This window comes from Dreissena polymorpha, chromosome 8 (genome assembly GCF_020536995.1).
Source record: "Dreissena polymorpha isolate Duluth1 chromosome 8, UMN_Dpol_1.0, whole genome shotgun sequence".
Classification (NCBI taxonomy): Eukaryota; Metazoa; Mollusca; class Bivalvia; order Myida; family Dreissenidae; genus Dreissena; species Dreissena polymorpha.
In genome coordinates, this window is record NC_068362.1 from 25,331,048 (window position 1) to 25,356,598 (window position 25,551).

At 34.1% G+C, this 25,551-nt stretch overlaps 3 protein-coding genes and 1 long non-coding RNA gene across 6 annotated transcripts in view; 3 read left to right on the plus strand and 1 right to left on the minus strand.

The window, feature by feature from the left end:
- Positions 1-25,551, plus strand: part of LOC127842114 (neurogenic locus notch homolog protein 2-like) — a 135,240-nt gene that overhangs the window by 78,603 nt on the left and 31,086 nt on the right. The window lies entirely within an intron of this gene.
- The window catches only part of LOC127842124 (fibropellin-1-like), a 127,873-nt gene that overhangs the window by 63,148 nt on the left and 39,174 nt on the right, over positions 1-25,551 (plus strand). The window lies entirely within an intron of this gene.
- On the minus strand, positions 421-8,127 carry LOC127842129 (uncharacterized). The gene is made up of 7 exons (XR_008031490.1): positions 7,843-8,127; positions 7,296-7,463; positions 5,978-6,141; positions 5,331-5,483; positions 4,529-4,655; positions 4,245-4,366; positions 421-853 (listed from the first exon to the last, which is right to left on the minus strand). It is a non-coding gene; the product is annotated as an uncharacterized LOC127842129 (long non-coding RNA).
- Positions 12,534-24,379, plus strand: LOC127842123 (neurogenic locus notch homolog protein 2-like). 3 transcript variants are annotated; one of them, XM_052371470.1, is made up of 8 exons: positions 12,534-12,906; positions 15,049-15,141; positions 15,411-15,514; positions 19,974-20,141; positions 20,456-20,574; positions 20,918-21,079; positions 21,342-21,474; positions 21,760-24,379. In XM_052371470.1, the coding sequence occupies exons 1-8, from the start codon at positions 12,856-12,858 to the stop codon at positions 21,827-21,829; spliced, it is 900 nt and encodes a 299-aa protein (XP_052227430.1). In that variant the 5' UTR covers positions 12,534-12,855; the 3' UTR covers positions 21,830-24,379. The 3 variants fall into 3 exon arrangements, with proteins under 3 accessions (XP_052227430.1, XP_052227428.1, XP_052227429.1); XM_052371468.1 differs by lacking the exon at positions 12,534-12,906 and adding an exon at positions 13,009-14,617; XM_052371469.1 differs by lacking the exon at positions 12,534-12,906 and adding an exon at positions 13,014-14,617 and having other exon boundaries at positions 20,918-21,064.

Here is a 25,551-nt window from a genome sequence, read left to right on the forward strand (position 1 = left end):
GATTGCGCTTTCCGCATGATTGCGCTTGTGTGTTGGGTTATTATTACAGATAATGCGACCTTATCCCTCCTTATAATTCCATTTGTGTGCGTTTTTAAGATTTCATTTCGCTTGATCACGTCTTGTTTGCGTTATTATGTATTTGTTTTGCATTATTACACATTTATAAATGTAATAATGTCTTAATTTGTATATACATATTTTTCATCAATACTTCTTCGCATGTTTTTTTCAAATATCAGAATAAGAGTATTTGATGTTTTGAAATCAAGTTTTTGCGTCAAAATCTTATTTATTTTATCTCAAACTCGTAGTTGTTATGTGATTTCCATTTAATATAAACAGAAGAATTAAACATGTAGTTGGTTTATTTACGTACATTTTGAATGTTGAAAACCATAAATAATACATTTGCAACAAAGTAATGAAATGCGTACAAATGTAAAACATGACCTTTTGTTTCAAATGACTTGTTTTTTTATCCGTTTCTATTTCGTCACAAATGGATTTTTTAATCTGGTTATATACTTAGTGCCAGCAGCGTGGCATAATGTCAGCGAACGTGCATCTCAAATCGTTACAGTCTTTCGTATTGGTCATACGTGTTCGCATATCTGGACAGAGCCAGCATGTTGGTCACATAGGTGTACGATTCAGAGCTCCAGAATGGCCAGTAATCCGGATAGTTGTTGTACCCATGGTAATCAATAGGCACGGGCCGACCATGCACTCCCTTCTTGATAAGGGCTTGGTATGTCTTCTCGTCTATGATACCTTGAACAGCGTCCATGTATCCGTCTCTGGGATTCCCTGGGGTAATGTAGTTTCGGTTCATCGGGTAAGAGGTCCCTGTCTAAAAAAATACCGGTATATAAGAATTACCCCCACAAATAAAATTGATAAAATAAATGGCACGGCGACAAGTCATCATTTACAAATCTGTGAAAAAGTTAGTACAAAAACATGAGCCTTTAAAATGTTACACTGATTAGTGAACATCTCTTATTTATTTGTTTGTAACTAACTCACTGGAGTTGTATTTATTACGTTAAAATTTCTATTTGAAATTCTAAATTTCAACACTTTCACTATACCCATCTTATCAGTTAGACTATAAAAACTACCAATAGTTAGGTTGGGTACATTTATTAACATGCATTTCATGAACCGTAGTTCACCTTTCTTGAGAATTGTTATGATGTGTGTAACTGCCAGTCTTGATAATTGTAATGATATGTGTAACTGCCAGTCTTGAGAACTGTTATGCTATGTGCAACTGCCAGTCATGAAAATTGTAATGATATGTGTAACTGCCACTGTTGAGAATTGTTATGATATGTGTAACTGACAGTCTTGAGAATTGTTATGATATGTGTTACTGCCAGTCTTGAGAATTGTTATTATATGTGCAACTGCCAGTATTGAGAATTGTTATGATATGTGCAACTGCCAGTCTTGAGAATTGTAATGATATATGTAACTGCCAGTCTTGAGAATTGTTATGATGTGTGTATCTGCCAGTCTTGAGAATTGTTATGATATGTGAAACTGCCAGTCTTGAGAATTGTTATAATGTGTGTAACTTCAAGACTTGAGAATTGTTATGATGTGTGTAACTGCCAGACTTGAGCATTGTAATGATATGTGTCACTGCCAGTCTTGATAATTTTTATGATATGTGTTACTGCTAAACTTGGCATTTGTAATGATATGTGAAACTCCCAGTCTTGAGAATTGTTATGATATGTGTAACTGCCAGTCTTGAGAATTGTTATGATATTTGTAACTGCCAGTCTTTAAAAGTGTTATGATATTTGTCACTGCCAGTCTTGAGAATTGCTATGATATGTGTATCTGCCAGTCTTGACGTAATGCTTACATTAAGTCGGAAGAAAAGAAAATAGATTTGTTTAATTGTAGAAAACAATACAATACAGTAAAGAGATCGGCTAAAAGGAGATATTTTTACAATTAAAAAATAAAAATGTCTAATATTAGCAAAACGTCTCCCCGCAAATTTTGGAAGTATATAAAGAAATTTAGAAATACAAATGGTTTTGATTTAAATGTGCAAGCCTGTGTGAAATTGTCGAGTAATATGAATATGTCTGACTTTTTCAATGTAACAATCGGATTAAAACAAGGGGGGCCTTTATCTCCTTCATCTTTTTATATTGTTCATAAATGATATCACTGAAACCATGAATTTTAATGAGTTGCCTGAAAAAGATTACGAACTTTTGTCCATGTATATGATTTTATTTGCCGATGATATTGTATTATTCACAACGGATCCAAATAGTCTACAATCGCAAATAGATGCTTTACATCATTATTCTATTAAATGGGGGTTAAAAATAAATGTACATAAAACTAAAATATGTGTATTTAAAAAAAAAGCAAACTGTGTATCCTGACTTCTATATAGATAATGAACAAATTGACATTGTTGACAACTTTGTATATCTTGGAATAGAATTTACTTATACTGGTGACATGGTCAACGCAGTGATCAAGCCCTTAGGGCGTACACTAATCTTTTAAATGTGTTTGATAAAATTAGCCTAGATATTAAGACAAAGCTATCCCTATTTGATTCTATGATTGTACCTATACTGACATATGGTTGTGAAGTATGGGGTGTGTATAATTATAAACATGTTGATAATTTACATATTAATTTTCGTAAATATATACTAGGTGTAAAGAAACAAACTTCTACATATGCTGTTTATGGTGAACTCGGTCGAGTACCTTTGTCAGTTATTTGTAAGGAAAGAGCAATGAAATTTGGTTGAAAATCATGAAAATAATGAATCATATAGAGTGTATAGTGACCTATGTAACAATGTAAGTACTTCTTGTTGGGCTAGTAGAATAAATTCTATCATAGACAATTTAGGTTTACGGGATATTAGATTGTATTTTTATCCCAGTGTTAATTATTATAATTCATTAAAATCGAGAATTAGAGATCAATCTGTTTTAGAGTGGAATAATAATGTTAATTCAATGTCGAAGTTAGATATTTATTGTAAATATAAAACTGAATTTTGTTTTGAAAAGTATTTGGATGTTATATCAAATGATAAACTTAGACATCAATTAACTTGTTTAAGATTATGTTCTCATAGTTTAGAGATAGAACAAGGAAGGTATAACAATACAGAAAGAAATAATAGATTGTGTAAATTATGTAACCAAAATGCAGTAGAGTCTGAATATCACTTTATTTTATGTTGCTCACGATACAGTTGTATAAGATCAAAATTCCTAGGCCAATGTTCATGGCCTACAGTACAAAAATTTAATTAGTTAATATCAACTTCAAGTAAAAAATGTATGTATAATCTTGCAAAATATGTAAAAGAAGCATTATGTATACGGCAAAATACGCTTGATAGTTTACCTGTCTTCTGATCGCTTATATGTATGTTTGTATATCTATGTAATGTTCTGCAATATCTGTCTATGCTTATTTGTTGTTTGTGATGGTCCTTGCGATAAGTTTTTTGTGTGTGTTTGTAAATGGCCAAAGGCAAATGCATTTGCTGATTGCCAATAAACTGAAACTGAAACTTGATAATTGTAGTGATATGCGTAACTGCCATTCTTTAGAATTATTATGATATGTGTAACTACCAGTTCTTAGAATTGTTATGATAAGTGTAACTGACAGTCTTGAGAGTTGTTATGATATGTGTAACTGCCAGTCTTGATAATTGTTATGATATGTGTAACTGCCAGTCTTGAGAATTGTAATGATATGTGTAACTGCCAGTCTTGAGAATTGTAATGATATGTGAAACTGCCAGTCTTGAGAATTGTTATGATATGTGTAACTGCCAGTCTTGAGAATTGTTATGATATATGTAGCTGATAGTCTTGTGTGGCGTAATACAACTTGGTATTGTTATTAATGTGGTCACTGACATTATTGAATGCACGGTCTAGTATTATTGGCAATATGTCTGTGTTAAAGAGATATATACCAAATCAAAAATCATGTTTCAAGAGAATGCTTGTAGTAAGTCATTTAAAGTTTCTTTGTGAGCGCAACTGATTGTCCCCCTCGTCCGGCCATTCTCATACTTTGTGTATAAAAAATAATCGAATAAAATGTTGCATATACATGTTAAATTAAACAAAATACAGAGTTGCGTGGATGATGTGTTGTCGGAATTTTACTTAAATACCCTGTGCAATATAACAGTCGCATTAAACATGGTATGTAATACATTTACCGTTGAACCTTTCACAGAACCAGAAAAGAAGGCGTTCCAAGGCTGGTATGTGAGTGCGAACAAATTGTTATGAAGAAAAGACGCTGCCTTTGAAACCGTGTTTTTGACCTCATCGGGGGTGTCTGCAGAAAATAATTTGTAAAAGAAATGGGAAGTCGGATATTAGTTATTATTTTCGTAAACAAAATTTCTAGTTGGCTTATATAACTGTTTTAGTTTAATTGTTGTCAACGATTTCCCATCAGTATTAATACCGATTTATCCTCAGTTTTGAAGTCACCTACTTTTCTTGAAGTCTCAACTCCCTTTTTCCCAATACAGATGCTTTGTTTTCTCATCGAAGACCGCCCACGTGCTCATCAAGGCATTGATGGCCATACCTGTGGTAAACAGGCAATCTTGACCCCGTACCTATATGTAGCAATGAAATAAGCAAAAAAATCTTATTCGGAACTCAAATAAACGACTGTCTGCTGAAATATGTATTTTTTGCACACACAAAGTTGAACGTTTGAGAAAAATGTGATGTCATTGCAATTTGATTGAAAATTTGGATGACTATATTAAGGTACAAAATAACAAATGAACACCAGCCGGCAAAAACCGGCGTTCACAAACTTCTATTTAAATTAGTATTATATACCAATTATCATTGTAAAACCTTATGTATTGAATAAAAATGCACATAAAAGCTTACAACACAGTCACTTAACCAATGGATCTTAAAACATCTACCGCATAATGAACTAGTTACACCCATTAACCCGAATATTTTGCAGCGGTCATTTCTTCTATTATAGATAGTCTTTTTTAGAAGCAATGAACGGCAAACATGCGCATGTGTATGTTTGTGGACTGCAAGAAGCAGCAATTATATTTAAAAATAGCTGTTTATTTTCAATATGCATGTCTTAAGAGTTGCAAATTCTTTCTATTGCTAATTATAAATTTATATTGCTAAAACTTATATATGTGTATGCCTGTATGTCGTTGACCACTGTTGACTACATTTTGTGTTACATGTATGTGTATTCATGGGCTTCAAGACTAATGTATTCTGAAATAAAGCCATGAAACCATATTTACCACTGTGTTGTTGTTGCGGTCCAGATCACCGTCTCCCACAAAGTCGTCAAAGTAGATATCTCCCCGACTGTCCTCCTGGGTGTGGTTGATCAATACTGAAGTCATGTGATCGTGCAAGACGGCACTCAATAGTTCTTTGACCTCTTCGAGTAGCTGAATGACATTATACAATAACAATAAGTTACACTAGCGCCCTTATATGGAGCAGATACAAACCAATATGATAAACGTCGAACCTGGGTTTTAAGCTGTGGAAAACAAGAAACATGTTTTGACTTTATTAATAATAAGGTTGTTGTTTTTATTTATGCATTATTTGCTTTGCATAACAATATTTACCGTCTGACTGGACACAATATAGGGCCTCGCATCGCAAATGGTGCAAGAATGGCTAAAAACCGTGATCAGAACAGTACACTTATATTTCGGACGTTTATGCTAAACGTCGTCGCAAAACAAATGCCGTTAACATGTGTAATATTGCTCTGTCTTTAGCTGTTTGTGTTTTCGCAACGCAAATATGCTTGAATGACCATGTGTATCCGACAAAAAACGACACAAATATTATGGTGATTACTTTGTAAAAGTTATTGTGTCCTTACCTACTGTAGCCAGGGAATGTTCGTTTATTTACAAGTCCCACCTACCGGGTGTGGTAATTTCTCAATTTTCTCTTTCCTGTTTATTTCGCCAAAGGTTCTGGCCACGAACCAATAGAACTCTATTGCGGACGGGTAGTAGAGTAGAGCTAGGTTGTGACGGGAACTGAAGTTTGTTGCGATAATATTCGCTATCAGATTGGAGGTGTTTGCTGTAAATAGAACAAAAAAAATGCAGTGCGTATTGCGGTTAACATCTTTTAATAGGCTTTATTTTACAGGTGAAGATGACGCTGAGCAAGAGTAAAGGAACTAACTACAGTTGACAAAGCCACGGCAAGGTAATGTAGGTATTGAGCCATAAATACAACACGAGAATTTGATGGCGGAACAACATAAGTCAAATGTAAATACAATAGCAAATTCAAAGATAATGGTCGTCAATTGTAGGAGGAAAACAGGTGTTGTTGTTGTTTGCTAATAAGGCCAATAAGGAGAGCAAAACAAACTTAGTATTTATTTATTTCGTTTTAATCCTTTTATATTTGTCATTGAAGTGTGTTTTACTTATACTGTATTCCCAATACAAAATAAATAAGTATGTTTTAAATAACTTAATTAAGGAAAACAATCGTTGTTAACAGATGAAACGTAATCGCTTGAGATTAAGAAAAACTCATATTGTATAGTAAGAGAAAAGCCGATAGAGTTTGTGGTTGAAACAACGCAGCCTATTCTTTATTTGACAGCGGAGAGTATGTATTCACATCAGGCAAAAGAGAACTAAGCGACCATGTGGATTTCAGTATCAGAGTAGATATAACGGATTGTATAATATGCAATACTCTAACACGTATAGTCAGTTTGCCAGTTGATTTCCCTGGAAGAGGCATATTCTATTTGCTTAAATGCAAATTGCTAAATACGGCTTACTGCGTGATTGTGCTGTTTCGATGGGTTGTATCGCACAAGTTGATTGTGCCATGTATTTCACGAGCCAATGCGATACAACTCAACGAAAAACTTCAGTATTGTTCACTATGTAATTTATTAATTACCTCCATACAATATTTTTTTGGAAATGTGATTGTTTTCACAAGAAAAATAATGAATCTCACGTTTTGAATACGCAAACAAAGATTTTGTTTGACACAGTAAATAGATTGTGCCTGTCAAAACATCGGTCATAACGATATAAATGATATATAACATATACAAGTTGTCCACGTTCCTTGCATTTAATTACGGAAACAGATTTCATATTGTGAAAAATGCTATTCTTCAACAAAAGCTTGTATGTTAAAGAATGACCTTTCAAATTATTTTAGCAAATACATTGCGTGGTCCAAGTTTAACTGATCGTTACCCTGATATCCGGGTCATCCAGTGTTGTTGCTGGGACAACGTCATTTAGAATTGCCGTCGTAATGCCAAACACGGAGTTGGTGGCGACAGTTACGTCAACGTTATTTGTGTTAAACGGCATGTCAACACCTCTCTTACCCCACTCTATGACCTCGGCAGCGTCTTGAATCTGAAACAGTTGATCAGTTTTACGAATTACATGAGAAAAAAAACGAATTCTTATAATATACCACATAATATGATCAGTTCACCGTGGATGTATAAGAAAGAGAAATAACGATTTATTATTATATCATGGGCAGTAAATGTGAATCATAGCTGCTTTCAATTTTGACCTTTTTCAATGTAAGCATTATTACCCTGCTTCTACTACAATGTTAGAAAAACTCCATTAGATCAGCTTGATAAATAATAATAAGTTATAACTAATAATTAAAGACAGTGATTCTTAATATGTTCATTTTGTATGAACTATAACAAAAAGTGGAGAAAGTTACAAAAAAATGAAATCTTGAAGAAAAAAAACTGATTTTTGAAAAGCATTTTACCCATGTGGGGACCAACACTATGTCCTCATTTTCGGGAACTGCTGAAGGAAGTGACGTAGATAAAAGTAGGTTCTACAGTCTATAGCATTGATATTACTATCATTCGAATTTGGATGATATGCGTATTTCTTTAAGGCTTCAAAAACGGACGTGACATTCGTATTCTGAGATCGCCATTGCGCAAGCGTCTCAGTAAACTCGTCTTTCATTTCCGCCAGCAGCAAACCAAGTCCTAGGTTGACAAAGGTGTCGTCGAAGTCAGGTGGTATCATGAACGCGTGCAAATTGCCGTTTCTGAAAGTATAAGAATAAGGAAAAAAGTATTAATACAATATCTTTTAAACCTACCATATAACGTATAATGAAGTTGTGATTTTTATTTTTTCATTACGTAGACTTGCAAACTACTAATTTTGTTATATAACGGAAAACTCGAAAATAGGGAATCCATTTTATTAGCTTTGTACTTCTTTATCACATTTTTGACGAAAAAGGGAAACATAATTCCCTAACTGAAAGGAAAAAGGAACGTTTATTATTTTGCTTTTTGCATAATTTAATTTAATTCAACCTACACAGAAGCAAAAAGCCTTGCCATTATCACTTCAATATCATGCAGACCAATTTTATCCAAAAATTGTTCGAACGCCGAAAAATTTGTGGATGCAGCAAGGTCGAAAAAATGGTGCAGATTGTACGGATAGCTTGACCAAGCTTTAAAGAATGCGTTGTATTACTTTGGCCAAAACGTCATCAGCGAATTAGAATAGTTCGCGTTTTTGTCGTGATATTCTGCGATTGACCTCACCGCGGCGGTCATGGCTTCTTCAGTTGGCTTCGGTCCGTTTCCATAGTGAAAGGACTCAAGAATGCATGACGCAATCCACGCAGTCGCGAACATGTTGTCGTCATAGATTTTGAACGCCTCGCGCATAAGGAATAATTCTTCGTGTCCATGGTAATAAAATCTTACGTCACTCTCCCACATTCCGCGTTTCTTTTCCCATAACAGCGGTGGAATAAAGGGAGTGTCTCGTTTCACCTGCTCTGACGTAACGATATTGAACAAGGATTCAACGGTAGATTTTGCTACATTTCTACTCAATGTTTCAGCAAACCGACATATCTGATAGCATATTTTCTTCGATACACTTACCGATGAACGATGTATGTCATCAAGAAATCACTTAAGCTTTTTGTTAATATAAAAAGCACATTAATCCACGGCGATATTATTAATGTTATGACAGTTAAGGGAAACGGACGTGTTTTTATTTTTATTTTGTGTCTATTCAATCCAATTGCTCGAGATTGAGATAAGCCGTAAAACATTCGAAAGTGATTAAGTTAAAACCAAGAACATAAAAAATGTGAAAAAAAGTCAAGAACAGTTATACGCTATGGATAGAAACTACAGAGCAATATAAAGTCAATCACAAAACGGAAGTGTTTGCAACGTGCACATTAAAATGTCTGTCCATGAATGCCTAAATTTAAAAAAAGTTTAACCTTTTGGTAGATGTTTTGCAAGTGTAACATTCTAGAAGAATACTGTGGTTTCGCAATCACCTAAATAGATTGAGACATAAATATTATAGCATTTACAACTTAAAACAGTTGGAAGAGTTCAACTGTATCAGTTCGGCTATTGCGTCATTGATTCTGCCCGGGAGATGCGATAATTCTTTCAGTAGTGTTACATGCATAAGTTTAGCGCTGAGGGGTGCATTGACTTGCTCGTGGAAGTAGACCCCCGTGTTCCTATAAGAGTTGACGACCAGTTTACCATTTTCGCGTTCACTGATTTCTTGGTGCTGCCAACATTAAACGCATTTTACTGCGGGTCGGTGGAGGTTTGACTGATAGACTGGTAATGAATTTCGTTACGTTTATGTTGTCTAGTCGAACCCTGGTGACTTTCCAAATAATGGCGAACCCGAGATTTTGCTTTACGAATTCCCAGACGGGTTTTACGGGAAACTCTTTCTTTAACGATGCATGTCACAAATAGTTGTATGTTATTTTTTAAGGATGTTGTAAATATCGTATTGTCAGGTAAACTTTTTTTCAGTCGATAGTCTACGATTTATTTCAGGGAACAGTCGTAGATACGCGGCAGAGAGGTTTTGAAGGAGAATTTGTCCTCTCATCGAGGTCCATCGAGGGCAATCCCAGTAATCTGGTTGCCATGTCCTAGAGTGGAAGACATTATGGACGTTAAAAATAAAGGAGAGAGAAATCTATGATAGTTTCTTATTTGTTGATGAGAATTCAATGGCAGGCAAGAAGCAGGCTGTTGTGTATGACTTAGTGGTAATACACGGATAAAGCTCGGCTATTGCCGTTATTTGTCCATTTAAAGAAAGGACCGCGCCACATATGATTTGTTTCGTTCCGTCTAAATTACGTGCACATTTTGCTTCCCATGTAGTGGTTTGACTACACAAATGTTGTCATAAGAAAAATAATAAATCAATGCCCTTAATCAATTTGTATAATTACAAAACTTGCGCTTTATTTTCAAGGGAAACATGTAAATATTTTATAGTAAATATTTTGATTAATCAACTGATGTTGTAAACCTTATTTTATCGTTGTCTTGTTGTGAATTCTGGCTCAAAAAGGGTATATTTCTAGTGAAACCATATACGATTTCCGTATGTCTAACTGTTCAAGTATACAAACAAAATGTATTGACAAGTACTTTTATTGCAGCGATAGCCAGCGATAACCAGCAGTTTTGAGATATGATACTCACAAATAAGTGCAATAAAACGACAAACCAAACATTTTATCTTACAAGTGGTTTAATTGTTATCAGCTTTCCGGCATGTCCGTAGCCTGTGTGAGTACTTTTCTTAATTACTGTCCTTTTACGGTACAAACGTAAAGCTCGATGCGAAACGGATTATTTTGACCAATATAAACTTCTGCATGGATTATATCTAGAGTTTGAAGTAATTTAGTGATGTATTAAGAAACAATCTAGACGTATTATTTGTATATACATTACATTTTCCGTCTAAGGTATCCATCCATATTTGAGTATAATATCATTAAAGTGAAACAAAAAACAAATAGTCTTACATTCAGAGCTCCTATGGTCGCAAGTATGCTAGATTGATAATCTTAGCAGTACTGAGTGTTAAGTGTGAAGTGGTCTTTTTAAAATGCGTATCGTTCAAACACCAATGTGCTTTATCAGATAGTGAGACATGAAAACAAATATGAGCCTGCATGTGAATGAGACTGGAAAAATTAAAAAAAACGATACGCTAAATTTAAAAATGTGTTATGCACTTACAATTTTGTAACGCATATTTGGTATATGATATTTATTCTAGCAATAAACCATGCGTTAATTTCTGTCACTAACTTTAAATGATTTATTTTGGCTGGAGTATGGGTATTCAGTGTTAAACAAAATCGCCCTCGTCGAAAATTTGCTTTGACCGCTCTAATTCGGCCTGGAAATCGGACCAAAGCGATATGCATAATTGCACACTACAGTCATTCCACCAATATTTTCCCAAAAATTCTTTTTTGCTTCCAATTAACCGCTCTAAACTGTCGCTATTACACACCTAAGGTGTTTGCCGACAAAGGGCCGATTTTGGGTGTCATAACGATCATATAAGATCTGTTATTGGATACCCGTTACGTGTTTTTTAACTTACTGACTTTAACACGTTTGGTGTCGGCCAAACATAGGGCCGCCATCTAGGAAGTATTAAGAAAGAAAAAACAAATATTAAAACGCATGTTCTTTAATTGTATTTTTAGAAGGTTTAAGTGGAATCTTAATTTCAATATACTATTCTATATTATATTTATTTGTGTGTTTTTGTTAATGGTTATTTTGCTATATTTGGAAAGTTTAATTTGGTTAACCCTAGCCATTCACTGGGTTTACTCCCGTTGTGTTTTAAAATAACTCTTTTGGATTACACATGGTTTCAAGTAGACAAATGAAATTGTCCTCGTAACTTACAATACAAAAATGGTTTCTGGAAAACGCTAAATAGCGATATCGGAATAGTTATATAACATCATACATGCTACTTTATTTAATAAATACATATGTTTATCACGTTTTTTTCTTTTGGAGGGAGTGATCAGGGTCACAAATACTAAATCAAGAACAATGGCTTCCACTAACTAACTGACGTAAGAACAAAATAAGCTCTTGTATGAACCTCGTAATTAGAAACCTTATATTTCGACCACCCATGGCAATTTATTACCATTGTAGGTGTTCATATAACTGTCTATAAATATTTAAAACAAATGTTTCTGCTCAATTTCTAAAACGAGACTTCAAGGATATTAATAAACTTAATATTACCTTATACAGTATAATTTGATTACATGAAGGATGTGTGTGAATAGGATGTGAGTAGCACGATATCATCAATTAATTTCTTAATTCGCTTCCGCTATACACTCATTTTGTTTTAGACAAAATGCGATAATATGTGGAAAGAACAGCGCGCTCTCTTCCGAAAGCTCCTGTTATTTTACATTGTTGTTAACCTGGTTTATTTATTACCATGTATTTAATGTTACCATTCATAACGGAACACCTGAAGGTTTCGACATGTGTTTTCCTTAGTAATGCCACTGGATATGAACTATTCCTTCATTGGAAAATGTCACAAAAAAGTCATGAGAACCGGTAGCTTACAAGCACAATTAAAAAAAGTGATGAAATGATCTCTTAAGGATTATATTTTAAATCATCAAACACACTGTCAATAAACCCGGAAATATCATTTTCGCCATTATCTGTATGGGGCGAACTAAATACGAGCATAGCAGATATAGTTTTAATTCATAAATATATAGTGTATGTTCAAGATGTGCATTGTGATAGTTAACACGGTACCTACTCACCTTAATACGATCAGAATCAAACTATAAAATATATTGGATTATTTATTACTTAATCGTTTTAAACACGATTACTTGAATTCTTTAAAATTATTAAGTAAACGTTTTGGAGGTAATTTAATTATGAATATGCGTTGTTTGCGTTTAACCATTGTGATTATTCAAAGTTGCTCGGTAAGTATTAATGTACACATTCACCTTAATTTTTGTAATAAATAAATTGGTCATATTAATTTTGTTTTATAAATTAATGTATGAAAGACAAAAACTTAAAAACGTTCTTCGAAGACTCGCAATGGAATATTTTTTATTTAAATTTACTGCATATTTATTGTTTTATAATCTTAAGCATTACTCTTTTCATTTTCCCGACATGAGAGGGCTTTATAGTTTTATATTGGCAGCCGCAAACTGTATACGGTCAAAACCGAAAACTCAGGTCTACGTTGAAAGTGACTGTCTTGTAATAAACCGCAAGTATTTAATATAAGGAAAGTGACAGTTTCCTATTCACTCCAGAAGAATGCATACACTTCAAGACTAAATAACAAAAACTGATTATAAACTGGCTTTATCGCCGATAAGCATCAATGCAAAGCTTTAATCGGTTCAACAGAGCACCATATCTAAAATTTAGGTCTGCATTTGATAGATTTCAACAATGTGACATTTTCCAGTTATTATATTAGCATTCATTACTTATTAGTATCCGCTGTAGTTTCATACCATGTTCCCAGATTATAGCGGATATATAGCCGAGCATCATTATATGTACACATTTAAAGCTGAATCGTGTTACTAAATCATTAAATCGCATGTGTGCAAGCAGGCCATCAGAACTGTACTACAACCAGCAAAATATGACCGATGTTGATTTGTTTCTAAATTCGCATGGAAAAAAACACACACTCATATTACGATAGAGTTTCAAGTTTGGTAATGAATTATTTACACACATTTTGGTCGTCTTTGGTTACCTAGATTTAAAGAAAAACGTGATTTGAACTGGGCCTTTATATTGTAAAGATAAACATTCTGATCGTGTTATATCAAGATTTATTGAAACGTGTTGTCTCTAGAGTCGTTACGAGAAAAATGAAGACACATGTCACATCACGACAGACGCCGGACAAATCACAATACTAGTAGCTCACATTGAAAACGTTTTGCTCAGGAAAGCTTTTAAATGAATGAAATAATACAGTTCACATTGTTTAGTAGTTAACTACAAAAACAGTATCTTCAGTATAGCATATCTATAAAACTATAAAAGTGAAACAAAAAAACAAATAGTCTTACATTCAGAACTCCTATGGTCGCAAGTTTACTAGATTTATAATCTTAGCAGTACTGAGTGTTAAGTGTGAAGTGGTCTTTTTAAAATGCGTATCGTTCAAACACCAATGTGCTTTATCAGATAGTGAGACATGAAAACAAATATGAGCCTGCATGTGAACGAGATTGGAAAAATTAAAAAAACGATACGCTAAATTTAAATTTAAGCGAATAAATATGACTGGTTTAGATGGGTAAAGTTTATCAACCAGTCACTAACAACTAAAGATAAAACAACAACAGTTACTGATAACTAAATGACAAAGAACCCTTAACCAGAGGTACATGTACATGCGTTGATGCTACTTGTCTTTTAAGTATTCCGTTTTAATTCGACTATCTCTATTTGGATAGTCCCAATTGTTTTATCTTTGAATAACTTTACAGTTGACGATTTGAACTTTTTGGCTTGTAAAGTAGTATTGAAACACTTAAGTATGTATACACATTTGTACACATGATAACCTATGTTCCGTCTAGCATGGTTTCACATTTAATTAAATGCATAACCGTTGGATTTATTTTCGCTTTTGTATTCAACTACTCTAAGGTAAGTACTGATGCTCGCATTGCGTCTGTTCGTCGCAAACCGTACCGTAACCGACAATTTTACAGATGCTGAAAATGATTTGCTGTCTTAAAATAGCCGGTTTCACGATAGTTCTTTAATGTAAAGATCAGTATGAACATTATACTAAATATGTGTATGAAAAAAAGTGAAACTATTTCAATTAAAAGTACCGTGTAATTATACTTTAATAATATTTATGCTGCGCAATTGTCAAGTAATGGTCAGAGTTTGTAAAAAAATAACATTGTCGATCTTGTGTCGCGCGTAAGAAGTATTATTCTAAGAGTGAAGCAACTTAATTAACATACCGGCATAGTACTTACCAAGACTGTATTGCTTTTTGAATTGAAGAAATATTCCATGAAGTTCTCCTTTCGAACAGATTGAAACCTTATGTTAGTTCATTTCAGGCGCTTATTACGGATCCTTGTGCAGATCTGCCATGCAGTATTTACGGGACTTGTAACATTACTATACAGGGACTTTGTAGATGTATTCAAGCGGTATTATAACGGTCTTATTTTATAGTTCGTACACGCAATATTTTCAATAGTAATGATTGAATTTATTTAAACTGAATGCTACGCATCTGAAGATGTTAGTGCAATATTTAAAGGTTAATTACATAGTTGAATACTGTATCACACAATAAAATATTTGCTTTATTTTCATGTGATGTTAAATCATATAAGGTTCTTTTTTAGTTTGCTGCATGGGATATTGATTCAATTTCATTTATTTCCTAAATGTATATTCATTATGTATTGACTAGGGACATCAGCTTCCAAATTGTACCGACATCGACGAGTGTATAAGCGGTCACAGAGATGTATGTTTGCATAGAGGATTTTGCAATAACACTGATGGCGGTTTCATGTAAGTGGACTCGATATTGTATCCCATGTAATACACATGGATAAAATCGTCTATATGTAATTCGTGTATATCCTGGTACCTTATAGAATCATTTTCATATAAATATGCACTTAAGTTTTATTAAGAGTAACCAGACGACGTGTTACCTACGTCACGAGTGTGTGTCGATCAAGCGGCAATCATTTTAAACAAGGTCAAAGCTTGAGTGCCCGTATTTGACAAGATATTCTCCAGAGCCCATTACGCCTCATAAATTTAGGCAAATAAAATAACAAAGCACACGTCGTTACTCCTTTTAACGTCGCAATGTGCTGTAGTTATAGGTTATTAGACGTTTAACGGTACAATACGGAGATATATTTGGACGAGCACACAGTTTGACGTCAAACTGTGTGCGAGTCCAAATATATCACGTATTGTACAGTTTAAACGTCTAATAAGCTTTTTATTCTATATCCCTTTCTTTAGCTCTTTGTTTCATTTTAATTTTAAATTTTAAAATGCTTTAATTGCATCTATGCTATTTTCAAGACAAGCGCCCGAGTCGATTATAGTACATTCGGATACTTTTTCTCGGTAACGGCTTTTATCGTTATAAAACAATTGCTTAGTGCACTTGTACTCAACTGTCCAATATGGAAAAGTACAGACTTTTTGGATCCAATACCGGAATAAATTGGAGGGTCACGTGGTACATATGAAGAATGCCGATTGGATGAACTATTGGATATAGAATAAAAAACTATTTATCGGATCTCCAACTCCCCCATATTCTGAACAATATTTATAACAGGTCGCCAATATGTAGCGACTTATTTAAATCGGGAAATGCTATTATAGCGAATTTAGCTTTACAAAAAAGATGATGGTCGAACGCATGATTTTTTACTATACTAACATGTTTTGTTTGTACACAGGACAACGTCCGTCATGACTGTATCGTAATCATTCTGCACAATTAAGTGTTGTGACGAGAAGGTTTCGGATTCAAATCAAATGATTCACGTTTCTTTTCGGTTACATTATAATAACATCCATTCGTTTAACATTTTCGAAGTAAACAATATTGAAATATAAATTGAAGAACACAGTAATTTATTGCTCGTGTTAAAACTGATCTATTCAGCATTTAAAGCATTAACGATAAGAATGTGTCTAGTAAAATCCTGCATATATATTTATGTGGCAGTGGAAGAGGAATTGAACCCAGATCGATACTAAATGACGTCGTGAAGACGCAGGAACGACCTGTAAATACACTCTTAATTACAACAAAGGACTTGATATTCTGTAATCTCCGTTGAGTTCGGAGGGCGATCGGTAAGGTTTGTCAAAAGCGTCGTGAATTCGGTAACGTCGGTAGTTTTCGGATCGTTCCTTTCCGTTGAACATTGCAATGGACACAGACAGAAGAAAATTCAACATTGAATAAGAAACACACGTGAATATGAAACAATGGTGAGAGCTATCTAGATTGGGTGACCATTTACGAAATGGAGACCATGAAAACTATATGACAATCTTCTATATTTGGTAGTAGATAAACTGCCAAATTCAATTACTCCTTCTTTTCATGATATCAAATTAAGCTCAGGATGGATTGCCAGACAACAGCTCATGTATCCTCTATGGAAGAGTCAACACACTGCCGAGACTCTTATCAGGCTACTATGTTAAAATCTCTATAAAATTCTTAAAGGAAGACCGCGGCTCCACGCATTGACAACACACCCCATGGAATCTACAAGGTCCCGATAAATCTGATTTAATCCATAAACTGCATTTGCCAAACACAGTGCAACAATATATTGTCATCAGTTCTAAGACGGACAAAAAATCAAATGTGGAATTTGTGTTGAGAAAAAAATGTGCGCAAGTCAAACCATTGGATAGTGTTAAGTACTAGAACCTACTGAAATAGAGCCAACACAACAAGTCTGTCAAATCCAAAACTAACCACTAGAAATTAGTTACAGGGGCTTAATTGGACATCCAGGGGAATGTTTAGTACTTTTGTGTGATATCATTCAAGAGAGGATGTTTGTGATAAGAAGATGCTGCTAAGAGGAGATTCAGCTGGCTGAGGTACAATTCAAATGCCAGTAGTTAGACACTTTGATGGGTGTTTCTCAACTTATCCCATTGGTGACAGCGGTCAAGTGTTTAAATATTTTAACCAATAGACGTTTTTTAGGGGACGGATTGAAAAGAGAAATGACGATTATCACACCCAGAATAAATCACACACAAAAAACAAAGAAACATAAAAAAACTTAAATCACACCATCAAATATGAATTTTAAACAGGGTCTGAAAAAACGAAACATCGAAGTATTGTTGTTGCTACTTTTTGTCTTGAATATACATGTAGTAGCTATCTTGGTGTTTATCAGAACATAGTTACTTTCTCTGCCACTCGATAAATTCTTAACCAAATAGTTATTAAATACAGCCCGCATTATGTGTTAAAAATGTATCTGCGATTTATATATAATGATTTGTAAAGTATCGCCTATATTAATGCTGAATATTTGCAATTTATAAAATAATAAACAGCTTATCAGCGCCCACGTACTACCCGAACAAGATTCGAAATCGCGGGATGACATAATTAGCCACAGATTAAGTACAACACTTTGCCAACGATCGCATGTCGGGTCGCTTGCTTACAAAGAAAAGATGATGGTTCAATTGCAAAAGCGTGTCTGCTTAATGCATGTTTTGTTATTGTAAATAAAGGGAATATACGAATCAAGAGCATGTAAGCCAGGTATGGTATCGTTATGTATTCAAATTCGAACATAACTGAAATACTGGCAATCGCATAAAGATGTTCCCTTATCTGCCATTGAATAATCACGAATCCACATTAGTTTAAACTTAATCGCCGTTCTTCGCAATCAGCAATTTCACGATAATAAACCACGCTGATCCATACCCCGCGGCTATATATATATCTGATTGATAATAAATGCCTCTGTGGGGATTTCCATATTATAAAAAAAACTATAGGTAAACACGTTATAGGTGTTACAACCAATACCGTAAATAATGTGTATTGCTTAAAGGGTCTTGTTCACGGCTACTATAGTGTTTTTTAATGTTATATGTTTGCTATAACTGCTCCCAATAGTATAAACTAATTATTACATCAAGTAAATAATTTGAAACAATTGTGCCTTCCCAAGGAGTCGATCCAGCTCCCTATGCAAGCTACAACTCCATCACGCTTATTATGATACCTATTAGTGAAGCAAAAACGCTGCGTAAGTATCACACATACTTTCCAAATAATCAGACAAGTCATTACAAACGCATTATTGTTTAAACCATTTTTTCTTGACGGTCAACATAAATGTACAGAAGCAGCCATATTTATTCATATTTGCTAACCAAGCTTTTGGAAAGAAAAATCCAGAGCCATGTTCACTCAACCTTCAATTGTTTGCAAACGATGCGCGCAGAAAAGATCGCCAACTCCAATCAGTAGCATACAACCTCACTAACTAAAATACTCCAACAGTCATTGTGCCATAGGGGAGACGTTGAGACACACGTGAAACTGCAGGACTTTACCAGTAATATCGTTGAAATCCTCCCCAGTGCAGACTCCAATAAAAAAAATAATAAAACCAAAAACACTCCTCATTGTGTGACATAAAATCGGGTAGCTTGCGAGACATGGGATGGCAGTGCACGGACATGATCATGCTGTTGGAAAATTCCTCCGGCTTTTGAGACTTAATGACGGTTGCATTTTTAAAAATAAATAAATTAAACGATAATCTTATTACGTCGTTGTTGGGTTTTTATAATATATATCTACCGAAAAAATTCACTAGTATAGTCGTTATGCTTTAGAATCCCAGAAATATCACTATCATAATCGTGTAATTCATGATACGAGTTTTGCTGCACCAATGTTAAAAGATGTATTTAAGTCATAATAATATGTTTATGGGTGGTTTTTACATCTCGAATGTTGTATACTGACCTAGCCTAACCAAACGTTATCGTTGCTTTTCGTATTAACCCTTTGAATCAACCCACCTATAGTCCATAATAAGTGATGCATGCCTGAAATATCCTAGTGATGTTCCGATATGCGCAGTTGTGCACATACCTGCTTTGACAGATCAGTGTCATATTTGAATAAAATCATTTGACTGACTTAATTTCAATTTTATTTCAACTTTAGAGCTGGAACTTAGCAGAGGTCCCCACCTGTATGAGCCTCAGATACCCACCTGTATGAGCCTCAGATCCCCACCTGTATGAGCCTCAGATCCCCACCTGTATGAGCCTCAGATCCCCACCTGTATGAGCCTAAGATCCCCACCTGTATGAGCCTCAGATCCCCACCTGTATGAGCCTCAGATCCCCACCTGTATGAGCCTCAGATCCCCACCTGTATGAACCTCTTTGTATTTTATTATATTGTTTTCTTGTTATGTGTCAGATGCACGTGTCTAGCTGGTTGGGAGGGCAAACATTGTCAAGATCGAAACAAATCGGTAAATGAAACGTGCATGCCAGGTTATTTTGGCGATGGGTGCAAAAATACTTCTTGTGACCATGGGTATCCCGAACATAATCCAGACTTCCACATCACAAATAATACAATACGGTACTTCTTGTGATAGTGTTCTCTTTCTTTTATTAAAGTATTCATTTAATATAAGCTTAATATTAGTATTTCCTGTTTTTCATGTTAATTATAAGCAGGTATAAATGGCATTTTATTTGTTTCACTTAAGCGAAGAATGGCAGTGACAAACTTTACATGCATCTGAAATAGTGCTGGTTCCTGCATTGATATATCGACTGTTGGTCAATAAAACGTTACATTGTAAATAAAAGCTACAAATCTCTAAACGAAAGCTAACATCATCGACATTTTATCTATTCTCAAAATTTGGCTATTCAATCTTTTCTGTGTAGATGCGTTTGTGATGAAGGCTGGAACAAGTCACGTCCGGATTCACCGTGCGATATGGATATCGATGAATGTTTAGAAACAAACCCTTGTTTAAACAGCGGCACTTGCAGTAATACAAATGGTACAACAACATAAATCCTTCCTTAGAACACATATACATGGACATGCGCATACTTTGTAGACAAATTACGTTGATAGTCATGTCTTTTGTGTCTAAAGAAAATATTCGAGCAACTGTATTGAAGTCAATTCTGAATTATTGTTTATGATGTTATTATTGAACAAAGACTTCAGAGTTCATGCTCACTAGTATTTTCACAAGTTAATTATCAAAGCTGCGAACGCCCAAGTTAATTATTTTTCTCGCCAAAATGATGGCTATATTGTGGCATCAATATTATATATTGACCAGCCTATTTTTTTCACACAATCCCAAGGTTTACATTTACTGACTATTTTAACAGGAAATTATCATTGTTCGTGTGTTTTCCCATGGTCTGGCAAGAACTGTTCTGAAACCAAAACAGAAGAAACAACCACGTTCTTGTCTAGAACTTCAACATCTCAAGAAACAGTGAACGTAGGTCCTATGAATGCACTAAGGTCTTCAGGTAACGTTTGCCGTGGTGCGTTTGTTTCTTAATTGTTAATGCATTACGGATAAAACTTCACAAAATCGATTACTGTTTTCACTATGGTTCAGGTATATTTTAGTAAATCACGCGGCATAGCTGCTTTTATGACAGTGGAAATAGTAAACTTCTGGACTGGTTTGTGCAAACATTGATTAATAAGTGCGGTTTTATGAGTTCGCATCGGACTCCAACCTTTTGTTTATTTACGCAATAACCACCATTCAGCCGATGTTAATTCTTAAATATCTTCTAGGCCCTGGCACTGGACTGGCGGCTGGATTGTCTGTTGGAGGGATTGTTGTTATTGCCGTTGTAATCGTATTTTTGGTGCTGAAATTTAAGTACAAGCACTCGTCATCTGATATACTATCCTGCAAGCTTAAGCGGTAAGTGTGGGTTTGTCTTACATTTCTAAATATGATGATGAATATTTAATATTAGTGGTAGTTATTAATATAGGTGGTGAATTCTCGATTATGCCTAGTGATAGTCCGATTTATTTTTAAGATCACACAAATACTCTTTTTTGTAATAATTTTGAATATACCTTTCAAGAGAAACAAAAACAAGGTAATTTGATATAGATAAATGTATAAGATCGACAAACCATTTTAAGAGCAACAGTTGTTTATATGTTGAGAATAATGCTACTTACTAATTCCAATATTTAGGTCCGTTAAAGTTAGTGCGTCCCTAGAATCTTTCGGAGAGAACACACACGAGATCGGACACACCCAATGAAGATCTGATTTCCCGAAAAACACAAAGCACTAGGCCCTGCCACTGTCAATCAGCATTCTAAGATAGACACTGAACGATGAGAAAGATTTAACTTTCTATGCTTGTATCCGTATTTTATTTTTCGTCCGTATTTTTGTTTCCGTCCATTTAATTGTATGTGTTGTCCAAATAGTATATGAGCCGTTTATTAAGTAGCACATCTGCTTTGTTTCTGTTTAAATTGTCTAAACAATTCATGCAAATAGTATTACCAATTACGAATAACAGAGACTTAAATGTGATTACCATTTGCATCTATCCGTCTGTCTGTCTGTCTGTCCTTAACAAAAAAATGGACAGGAGAAAATCTCATAATCCTTTCAACGTACAATTCAAACTGGCAAGCATTGTTCCATATGTAACATTTGGTGTGTAAAATTGTATATTTGCCATATTCTATGTTCCATACAATCGTGATCATATAAACAATGTACAAACAACTTTATAAAGACGTGTAAAAAACATAACTAAAACCTAAACACTCGTTTCCTCTGAAATAAATTAAAAGGTCCCTAACTCTACATATTCGGTATGTAACAATTCATTGTAGCCATCGACACAATTTGTTCAAATAATACCCATGGAGTAAAAACTATACACTTAAAGATCAAATTTTTATTATTACCATTGTCTGTACATGTCAACAAATAATTATACTGTTCGGTTTAGTGAGTGTTTTCTTCACTACAGTGAAATCATTGCAAAGTTCTAGTTGTATCAGTTGTTAATGTAATGTGATACTAAATCGAGACTTTTCGATATGTGACTCACATTAATACACATAAAAAGCTGTTCATCCATAGCCGATATTTATGAATGTTTTAATTTTTTGCGTATACCAAATATTTGGATTGTAAAATGGTATGCGCTGAACATACACTCAACCTTAAATGCTGTACTAGAGAAATCGCTCTGTAGACAACATACTGAGGAAGTTTTTGTTATTGTCGGCTCTGACTTACGTTTTGAGGGCTATGAAACAATTATTTATAAAAAGCAAATATCTCATTTATATTTCACCCGAATATTATGTATACAAGGTAGATATTTGCAATTGTTTAATACATCGAATATAAAGAACAAACAAATACATGTTGTTCCGTTCTTGTATTGAAGTACATTTTGAATGTCTTATATATTTGCGAAAAAACTCAGCATGTACAGAACATTGTTGCTTTTTATGATGAATAATACGCCACTTCAGGTCTGTATCATTTAGGTTGTTGTTATAAATTTTAAAATGATTTGTTTGTTATATAACTTGAAATTATGTCGTATTGGCTGCTTTGAATTATATCTGCAAGTACTATTATGTTGTAATTTAGTAACTTATATTACATTTTCCAAGATGCATTTGCATGTATGTTTTGGAGATAATTAATTGTCTTCAAGGGATGGTGATTACGTTGGCCATTGTAATCCATCCGACTGTGAACATTTATTTCCGAAACACTCTAACAAAATTTACACGAAAATTAATACACCGGGAACGTCTTAAGAGTATAACATAACAATAACTACACTGGTAACATATCAAGGGATTCACGCGACAAATACTACACCGGAATCATATCAAGAGATTCACACTACAATTACTTTATCGGAAACATATCAATAGATTCACACGACGATTACTACACCGGAATCACACAAGACATTCACACGACAATTACTACACCGGAATCACATTAATACAATTCACACGACAATTCCTACACCGGAATCATATCAAGAGATTCACACGACAATTACTACACCGGAATCGCATCAAGAGATTCACACGACAATTACTATACCGGAATCACATCAAGAGATTCACACGACAATTACTACACCGGAATCACATCAAGAGATTCACACGACAATTACTACACCGGAAACATATCATGAGATTCACACGAGAATTACTACACCGGAATCATATCAAGTGATTTACACGACGAAACTTACTACACCGGAAACGTCTCAGAGAGATTAACACGACCAATACTACAGCCAGGTATAGAAACCGATAAAGGTTTCACAAAGCGATACTTAAATAAAGCAATATTTCACGAAACAAATAATTGAACTGTTTCAATAAGATTGCGTTGAAGAGACTCGAGCCTAGAACCATAATTCAGAGCAATACTGTGCTAACGCAATTAAATAGATAAGCTGAAGAGTCGCTCATGCGTTGCATTATTGTATACTTTTCCACAATGCATCTAGTATTAAAAAGAATATCACGCTTTTTAGATGCGTCAGTGATAATTAGACTCAGCCAACCCAGTATACGCAAAACGATGTCGCCATTAATAAAGGCAGTATTTACAACATTGGTGGAAACTTTGAATACTTCCGTCATAGTCGCATCAAAAAGATCATGATGTTGTTGCTGTTTTGTTTTTGTTTTTGTTTTTCAAATTTCACCATTTTGAAAGAAATTATTATTTAATGTAAAAATGTATATTAAGATGCTATAAATAAGATGCGTATGTTGGTTTTAAATCTTGAAACGCCAGTCATATTAGAGGGGCTATTTCATAAAACAATAAAACATTAAATAATATACCGATGTAGATGTTTAAAATGAGTATTTTATAGAATTAAAAAGGGCTTATTAGGAAAATCGGTACATTACATCGAAACATTTGTCAATAAAGTTATTATACAAATTAAAATATTCAAAAAAGCCAGTCTTGAAACTTGTTACTTCCCTTGCGTATTCACGATTTGTATATCTTGTTCATTTTGAGCGCCGTTTTTATCAATGTTTAGGTGTATACACGTTTCAATGTTCTTAGTTTTTTATCAAAATGATACGTCGCAAACGTGACATAGATACCGTTTAAATGTGACATATCAAATAGAGTAAATAGTCTTGGTATCATTTATGTTCTGAATTGTCTTAATTCATTCATTAAACATTCGTCTCTGTATGCAATTCATATTTTGAAAGTGTTTTAATTTAAGCGATATACCCAATTTGTATTAACTTCATTGTAAACCAACATGCTTTGACGTGAATGTCTATACCACAGTATGTTCGTTTATATGAAAGTTTTGATTAATACAGTTTAAACTGAAACAGCATTTAGTTATCGGACCTATTTTTATTGTTAAGTGTATTATACAACTGTCAATGTATTAATTGCTGCGAACTTTATCTACAAAACCAACATGTAATACTTTATAACAATATACATATAACAATACAGATATTGGAAAAATACAAGCATAAATTGGACAAATGTGCGTGCATGTGTCAATTAGTTCGCCGTTGAGATTGCATTTGCTAACATTATTATAGGAGAACACGTTTGGACTGACCTAATTACACACTCGACTTTGTGTGCATATCAATTACGCACCCCTGTTTTACTGCTGTCGATGTTCACTGTGTGTGCGTAATTTAACATTCATATTATGTGTATATTTCTATGTAATTAAGTATATTTGCCATGCAAAATGGTTTACCTTTGGGAAATAAACGTTCATAATAAACTATATCCCTATATAAACACTAATTTCGATAATCGTAGTAGTGTTTTTTTAATGGTATTAATATTTATTTTTGATATGTGCTTAACAAAAGTAGACAGCGACTTTGGTTAATTTTATTTCAAATCGGGTATGTTAGTTGTATGTAAAAGGTACACCAATTAAGTTAATATCTACATACTGCTGCTCATGACATTGTC